General features: G+C 30.4%; 1 protein-coding gene across 2 annotated transcripts in view; it reads left to right on the top strand.

The window, feature by feature from the left end:
• Positions 1-566: 566 nt before the first annotated feature.
• kdm4b (lysine (K)-specific demethylase 4B) overlaps positions 567-9,343 on the top strand; it is a 59,149-nt gene continuing 50,372 nt past the window's right edge. For both annotated transcript variants that reach the window (XM_048182267.1, XM_048182266.1), the window contains exons 1-5: positions 567-715; positions 6,139-6,550; positions 7,553-7,728; positions 7,955-8,069; positions 9,084-9,277. In XM_048182267.1, coding sequence (XP_048038224.1) covers positions 6,158-6,550; positions 7,553-7,728; positions 7,955-8,069; positions 9,084-9,277 — 878 coding nt within the window. In that variant the 5' untranslated portion in view covers positions 567-715; positions 6,139-6,157. The remainder of the gene's footprint in view (positions 716-6,138; positions 6,551-7,552; positions 7,729-7,954; positions 8,070-9,083; positions 9,278-9,343) is intronic.

The raw sequence follows: 9,343 nt of genomic DNA, 5'->3' as shown, positions 1-9,343 counted from the left end.
AGAACAATCCTGGAATGTTTTCATCAAAAACCTTCATTTCTTTTCGACTGAAGAAAGAAAGACATGAACATCTTGGATGACAAGATTAATTAAGATAAATTATCAGGAAATTTTAATTTGAAAGTGAACTAATCCTTTAAGATCTCATTGAGTCATAGGAGTTTAAAATGCTGAAACCCGAAGCCACAAAGTATGATCTTGTAATCCTGAAGGTTGTTTTGTGAAACAAATAAAGTGGTTATATAGTATGTTGTTTGTGTGTATGTGTATATATGCTTTTATACTCTTTAAACATATTTAAACGTCGTTTTCGTCGAGTTTTCCCTCTATTTGTAACGTAATGTTTTTCAAAAAATGCTTAAAACATGAAAAACTTCGAATATAAACGGAATATTTTGTATTTTCCCAACTGACTACAAACGTAAGCGTACGATCATACCGGAAGACATTATTATTTCGTGAGGTACGTGTTTTCCGTGATAGTAGAATGCACAAACACAAAGCAATAGGTCGGTTGAGCCATCAATCAAACGCGCCAGCCAATGGGCGATTACGCAATAGCGCACTACGGCCAATCACAGCACACGTCGCGCTGCAGTGGGCGGAGACGCGGCCCAGCGCTGCTGTAACACTATCGAGCCTTTCGAATCCAGAAAACGGACAGAATCGACAAGAAAACAGCGAAAAAAGAGCGAGAAACGATCCCCAGCAGGAGGTAAAGCGATAGATAGTGCTGTTGTAGTGGTTTCGGGTCGAGCTCACGGGGATTGGACGAGTTTTTATTGTTATTTGAGATGCTATAGAGCAGCTGTGTTGATATGCTTGTCAAATGAGCAGCATAAGCGCTGCTAATGAGAAATATGAGCACATTAGAGCATTTGCACATAAATACAGGCGTGCATTTATTCTATAGGTGACAGTATGTGATATATATGCACTGGTTTGATAGTTTATCGTGTGATTTTTGGATGCATTTGCCCTGGTAGCCATGATGGATTGTGCTATAGTCAGGACACATATACACAAAGGCCATTTAAACCCCCTCCATCTCTCATGCTGCTTGAACTTGAGCTCAGATTAATTTTGCGTGCATTTATTGTATATTTATGGTTGCACACAGTGTGATTAATAATATATAATCAAATTAAATATATTAATTGAAAGATATTAACAGAAATCTGTTTGTTTTGTACTTGAGCTGGGTTGTATTTGTATTATTTTTATTTCAATGCATATGTAATCTTTATTTTAATACATATAATCCATAGTATGGTTATTAATTAAATGAAAATGATAAATAGATATATGTCTAAGGAATTGAAAAGCATCCATTCGATATTTAGATGCAAAATCCATACCAGTTTATTTATTTCATGCATAATCTTAGACTATTATGTGATTTAATAATACTATTTGAAAAATAATATATCATTAAATGTTATATATTTAGTGAAAGTCAAAGAAAGCAGTGAAAGATGCATGCGTGTTTGATTTTAACGGAATATTTAATTGTAAAAATCATTGGTTATTAATATCTAATCGAAGTAACAGTTAGTGAAAGTTAAATAAAGCTGTGGAAATGCATGTCTTCTTTGGTTTGTACGTGAGCCGGGATGAAGTTATTGATTATTTAAGTCATGCATGCTTAATCTTGTGTAGTCATTAAAATATAATCAAATTAAGATGGTGATTTAAAGTTTTAGCAGTCCAGAGAGAGCATGAAATCGGGTTTTCATGCAAGTCTGTTTCGGTTTGGCAAAAAAAACGTGAACCTTCTAGCTATTATTGATAATTTTATTAGTAAATTATAATGTTTTTTTTTTTTTTTGCTCGTCATAAGGTTCTGTATTTGCATGCCGTTTAAGCTGCCTGATATTAAAATCCACTGCCTTGTGCATAAGAAAATATGCAAAGCATCATGTTTGTCAGGCTCTATGTGACTATTCTGTGCAGAAAATTGAGCTGTTTTATCATTTCAGTTATTTAGTTAGATGTTTTATATGTTATTATGGTTGGCAACTTTAAAATTGATGATGAAATGCTGATATAAAATGCATAATATAGACAAAAGTGTATAAATGCGTTTCCCTCGTTAAATCTGTATGGTTAATTTTACATTTATAATACTGTGCTTCAAAACGGCATCTTTATCTCAAAATGTGCTTTAAAGAATAATGAGAAGAAATATTTGCATTTGCTAGAACATGCAAATTCTGTTTTTTTTTTTTTTTTTTAATTTAAAACGTATGCACAAGATCCTGTTTGCCCACATATTTTATATCAGTACATGTTTTTTCACAGCTGTAGTGTACAGTGTTTTTCATCATTCTTGTGGTTGTTTGGTTTGTGTGTTTCTGATGAAAGCGTGTGCAATGCAACAGGTCAGGTGAGGATTTCAGCGTGGTGACAGTAGTAATGTCTGGGGGATATTTGCTTTTCAGTTTTTGGTAATTGGATTGTGTAGAAACATTTTTTATGCTTTCATTTGATACGTTTTGATAATTTTCTTTCATACGGTTACTCTTAGCTTGTGTTTTTGCACTTGAAGTGAAATTTTGTGCTATAGACATAATTTAAAAGTGCTTTAAACAACATTTTTCTATTCTTGAATCATTTGTATTCATGCAGTTTTATGTTTATTTAGACTCTACTTGGAATATTTGCACTTTGAAAATTAATGTCACATCGCAAGGCCTTTGAAATGAACTAGTGAAGATGTAAATGGATGAAAGATAAAATAGTAAAGTTATTCCCCACCTACCAGAATAAATGTTTTGATTTATAGATTAGTTTTATTCTTAGGTTTATAGTTGTTCAGCTCGTTTCTCTCAGCACAGTTTATATTTAAAAAACATGAATTGAGGGTGTTTGTCACCCTTTGAAAACTGATAGTGATGTGTTCATTGATTCAGGCTTATATATTTTTTTTGTATTTCTGTCTTAAAGGACATGAAATATACACACGTTAACATATAAATTGTATTTTGTTAAAGAAAATGTATCCCTCAACTAAAATTGTGTTCATAGATTAGTTTTATTCTATATGTAAGTTTATACGTTAATTGATTCATGCTTATTTTAAAATTATCCTAACCTAAAATATTGATGTTAGAAAATAAAAAAAAAATGCAGAAAAGTTATTCCTCAACTACCAACTATTTATTTCTGATTGACTGAATGGAAGAAAAAGTTAAAGTACATTGATTCATTGATTAGTTTTATACTTATAATTATCTTGTTAGTTCATCTAAGCACAGTTTTTCTCTGAAGGTTTTAAATGTTTTTATTTGAAAAATATGAATTGGGGGTGTTTTTGTCACCCTTTAAAAACAAGTTTCTCATAGTGACATGATTATTGATTCAGGCTCGTTTTTAATTTAATTCTTAATTCTCTCTAATTTTTTTTATTTTCTAACATCAATATTTTAGGCTACAATTGAAATGAATGAAAAATGTGTGTATATTTCATGTGCTTAAAAATGTTGAATGAAATATTTAAAAACATTTAAATTGTAGCCTAAAATATTGATGTTAGAAAATAAAAAAAAATTACAGAAGATATTCCTCAAATACCAACTATTTAAGGAAAAAAATGTTTTGATTCGTAGATTATTCGTTTTATATTTTTAAGTTTGCAAGTTCATTGATTCAGGCTTATTTTAAATGAACCTAACCTAAAATATTGATGTTAGGAAATAAAGTTACATAAAAGTATTGTTTCTGATTGACTGAATTGAAGAAAAAAGGGTTTTGATTCATAGATTAGTTTTATTCTTAAGTTTATAAGTTCATTGTTTCAGGCTTATTTTAAATTAACCTATCCTAAAATATTGATGTTAGAAAAAAAATACAGTAGAAATTATTCCTCAAATACAAACACTTGTTTTGATTCATAGATTAGTTTCATTCTTTAGTTTATAAATTCATTGGTTCAATCTTATTTTAAACTTTAACCTAAAATATTGATGTTAGAAAAAAATAATTACAGAAATGTTATTCCTTAAATACCAACTATTATTTCTGATTGACTGAATTGATGAAGAAAAATTGATTCATAAATTAGTTTTATATAAGTTCATTGATTCAGGCATATTTTAAATGAACCTATCCTAAAATAAAATTAAAAAAAATGCAGAAAAATTATTCCTCAACTACCAACTATTTATTTCTGATTGACTGAATGGAAGAAAAAGTTATAGTACATTGATTCATTGATTAGTTTTACTTATAATTATCTTGTTAGTTCATCTCAGCACAGTTTTTCTCTGAAGATTTTAAATGTTTTCATTTGTAAAATATGAATTGGGGGTGTTTTTGTCACCCTTTAAAAACAAGTTTCTTATAGTGACATGATTATTGATTCAGGCTTTTTATTTTACTTGTTTATTTTTGTATATTGTCTTTAAGGACATGAAATATACACACTTTCTCATACATTAATTTAAATTGTAGCCTAAAATATTGATGAAAATAAAATAAAAAATGTACAGAAAATGTATTCTCCAACTACCAGCTATTATTTCTGATCGACTGAAATGAAGGAAAAAAAGCTTTTGATCCATAAAATAGTTTTATTCTTAAGTTTATAAGTACATTGATTTAGGTGTATTTTAAATGAACCCAACCTAAAATATTGATGTTAGAAAATAAAAAAAATTACAGAAAAGTTATTCCTCAAATACCAACTATTTAGGGGAAAAAATGTTTTGATTCGTAGATTAGTTTTATTTTGAAGTTTGCAAATTCATTGATTCAGGCTTATTTTAAATAAACCTAACCTAAAATATTGATGTTAGGAAATAAAAAGTAAAAAAGTTATTCGTCAACTACAAACTATTGTTTCTGATTGACTGAATTGAAGAAAAATGGGTTTTTATTCATAGATTAGTTTCATTCTTTAGTTTATAAATTCATTGGTTCAGTCTTATTTTAAACTTTAACCTAAAATATTGATGTTAGAAAAAAAAAATTACAGAAATGCTATTCCTTAAATACCAACTATTATTTCTGATTGACTGAATTGATGAAGAAATATTTATTCATAAATTAGTTTTATATAAGTTCATTGATTCAGGCATATTTTAAATAAACCTAAACCTAAAACCTAAAATATTGATGTTAGAAAATAAAAAAAAAATGCAGAAAAGTTATTCCTCAACTACCAACTATTTATTTCTGATTGACTGAATGGAAGAAAAAGTTATAGTACATTGATTCATTGATTAGTTTTATACTTATAATTATCTTGTTAGTTCATCTCAGCACAGTTTTTCTCTGAAGATTTTAAATGTTTTCATTTGTAAAATATGAATTGGGGGTGTTTTTTTCATCCTTTTAAAAACAAGTTTCTTATAGTAACATGCTTATTGATTCAGGCTCGTTTTTATTTTATTTATTTGTTTATTTTTGTATATTTTAAAAATTTACAGAAAATGTATTCCCCACTACCAGCTATTATTTCTGATCGACTGAAATGAAGGAAAAAAAGCTTTTGATCCATAAAATAGTTTTATTCTTAAGTTTATAAGTACATTGATTTAGGTGTATTTTAAATGAACCCAACCTAAAATATTGATGTTAGAAAATAAAAAAATTTACAGAAAAGTTATTCCTCAAATACCAACTATTTAGGGGAATAGTTTTATTTTGAAGTTTGCAAATTCATTGATTCAGGCTTATTTGAAATAAACCTAACCTAAAATATTGATGTTAGGAAATAAACATTTACAGAAACTGTACCAACTATCATTTCTGATCAACTAAATTGAAGAAAAAAAGGGTTTTGATTCATAGATTAGTTTTATTCTTAAGTTTATAAGTTCATTGATTCAGGCTCATTTTAAATTAACCTAACCTAAAATATTGATGTTAGAAAAAAAAATACAGAAAAGTTATTCCTCAAATGCCAATAATTGTTTCTGATTGACTGAATTGAAGAAAAGGTTCTAGTACATTGATTCATAGATTGGCTTTATACTTGTTCATTTTTTCATCTTGTTAGTTCATCTCAGCAGTTTTTCTCTGAAAATTTTACACGTTTTCATTTGTAACACATGAATCGGGGTGTTTCTGACAGTGGTGTGGTAACTGAATCAGGCTGATGTTTGATCTGTGGTGTTTGTGTATTTCCGTCCGCAGCATTAGCTGACCTGCAGTCATGGACCCGTCTTTACCTCCAGACCCAATCCCAGACGCACTCGCAGAGCCCGAACCCTCTTTAGACATGACTCCACAAGCAGACTCTGCCCAGGATTCACCTGTGGAAAACACCTCAGATTCGAATCCGCAGCCATGTGAGGAACCAGTTTCGGTTTCAGTTCCAGCCCAGGAACCATCTGCAGAACCAGCCCTGACCCCAGAAATAAAGCCAGAACCATCTGCAGCAGAAATTACACCAGAACCACAGATCCAAGCTCCAGCACCTCCTCCACCAGCGAACTCCTCCTACAAGATCATGACCTTCAGACCCACCATGGAGGAGTTCAAGGACTTTGGAAAGTACATGGCTTATATTGAGAGCCAAGGAGCTCATCGAGCTGGTCTGGCAAAGGTACCGACCCAAATTTTACCTTTAAGTTTAAAAGGTTTCAGTATGCATGATGGTAACACTTGAGGTTCAGTCAATCAATGCATGAAGTATCATGAATAAACATGCTATTGTTAATTTGAGTTCATTCATATTTAACTATTCATTTTAGTTATTTAGTTATTAAAGTTCATGTATACAACTTAAAATGTTATACATGATGTATTAGCATCATTCATGTGCATTCAATCTTATTGAAAAGTTTTACCCACATGACTTACTGCGACAGTGGTGGTAATGATAAGATTTAGTACTTTGTTTTTAATTTTAAATACAGTTCAGTACTCAATTTATTAATAATAATTACTATTATATACCATAATAAGGCAACATAATTAAAATAATTGCAAAATTTAGCAATTTTGTTATTTTTGTCTGAGTATGTATATCAGTATCGCTGTAAAAAAGAACTTTTTAATATAAATATAAATAATATTTAAGAGCCTTTACTTCTTCAAATATTAAACTTTTTGTCTAACGCTTTTACTCTTAAAGGGGACCTATAATGCTCCTTTACAAGATCTAATATAAGTTTCAGCTCAAAATCCCCCACAGATCATTTATTAGAGCTTGTCAAATTTGCTCCTATTTGGGTGTGAGCAAAAACACGCCGTTTTTGTGTGTGTCCCTTTAAATGCAAATGAGCTGTTGCTCCCGGCCCCCTTTACAGAAGAGGGCGGAGCTTTAACAGCTCAACAACAACAAAGCTGGAGAATCTCACGCAGCCAAAATGAGGATTGTCAGTAACGGTGTTCAGCCTTACATTGGTTAATGTATTTTCTAACATATCTAGTTGCATAAATAAACATTAATGTATTATGAATGACTGTGAACAATAGTATATTTATAAATGAACATTAATACTTGATGAATACATTTATTCATTTTTTTATCTTCTAAGGACTTAATAAAGTTGTACAGTTGTTGATCACCTGTATTAAAGTACTTTCGCCATTGTTTTCTCAGGTTATTCCACCGAAGGAGTGGAAGCCACGGCGTTCCTATGATACCATTGAAGACATGGTCATTCCCGCTCCCATCATGCAAGTGGTGACGGGCCAGTCAGGACTCTTTACTCAATACAACATCCAGAAGAAGTCCATGACAGTCGGAGAATATCGCAAACTGGCCAATAGTAAAAAGTATGGTCTGTTTTATCTATAATGTGATTTCTTTGTGAAGTTTGCCTTCTTATCTGTCAATAATGCGAGTAGAATTTAATTGAAATGCACCTTGGCTTGTAAAAAGTACATTTTCATGTGTATTTTTTCAAGAATGTAGATTAAGATGTAAGTTTGCACTTTTACTACAGGCAGTTTTTCTTTGGTCCTTCAAGCATAATTTACACTTTAACTTGGGCGATCGCAGGTACTGCACCCCTCAACACAAGGACTTTGACGACCTGGAAAGGAAATACTGGAAAAACCTGACGTTTGTGTCGCCCATTTACGGTGCCGACATCAGCGGCTCCCTCTACGACCCGGTTAGTCACAAAACATCCGTTTAAGGTTTTAGCACAACAGGCTCACTTTTATTCAATGATTTGAACTGATTTCAGTACAAGTTAAGCTGCAGCGACAGAACTTGTAGCGTAATGTTGTTTAACTTTTCAAAAACACTTTTCTTTTTTGGAATTGTATAACAAAAATCACAGACACTTATAATAAATTTAGGCCAAGTTATAAGTGTGAAAATACAAATGGTGTCAAAAGTACAGCTAAAAATCAACATGTTATATGTTTAAAACGAGACTAGCGTGTACTTTTAAGTAATTTTTGTGTTTTTATAGCACAATTTTAAAGTTGTTAAAAGTTGAAATTGTGAAGCTTGTATTTTTGTTTGTGGCTCGTTTAATTGTTTTTTTATTAAATTGTTTTTGATTAAATTAAATTTTTAAAGGTGCTTTTTAATGATTTCTTTTGTATTTTTATAGCAGAATTTTAAGGTTGTTATACATAGAATTTGCGAAGCTTGTATTTTTGTTCATGGTTCCCTTTACAAAAAAAAAATAATATATATATATATATATATATATATATATATATATATATATATATATATATATATATATATATATATATATATATATATATATATATATAAGTTTTTGATCAAATTTATTTTCTAAAGGTATTTTTATAGCATTATTGTAAGATTGTTAAAAGTATAATGTGTGAAGCTTGTATTTTTGTTCAATTACATTTTTTTTGGTTTTTATCAAATTGTTTTTTTTATTCAAATTTAATTTTTATGTATATCTCAATATTTTTGATGTGTATCTCAATATATCTTTTTTTATATGGTAAACAATATTATGCCACAAATGCTGTCGAAAACATTTTGTTAAAATATTTCCATATCATGAATGTTTATAAATCATTTTCAGTCATTGCAGTTGAATTATTATATGTTATATTTGTTTTCTTTTCTTGTGCATGCAATAAATGTTGTGTAAAATTAGTCATATATGTTTGTACTATGTTTTGTCTTGGTACAGGACATCACGGAGTGGAACATCGGCCATCTGAACACTCTTCTGGACATGGTGGAGCAGGAGTGTGGGATCGTCATCGAGGGTGTGAACACACCTTACCTGTACTTCGGCATGTGGAAAACCACCTTTGCCTGGCACACAGAGGACATGGACCTCTACAGCATCAACTACCTACATTTCGGGCAACCAAAGTCTTGGTGAGCATCCTACAGTTACTATGTATGGGCATTTAGTTGAATTCAAAAGATTCAAAGGTTTTTTTT

Source organism: Megalobrama amblycephala, linkage group LG2 (assembly GCF_018812025.1).
Source record: "Megalobrama amblycephala isolate DHTTF-2021 linkage group LG2, ASM1881202v1, whole genome shotgun sequence".
Lineage (NCBI taxonomy): Eukaryota > Metazoa > Chordata > Actinopteri > Cypriniformes > Xenocyprididae > Megalobrama > Megalobrama amblycephala.
This window is presented reverse-complemented; position numbering and strand designations above follow the sequence as displayed.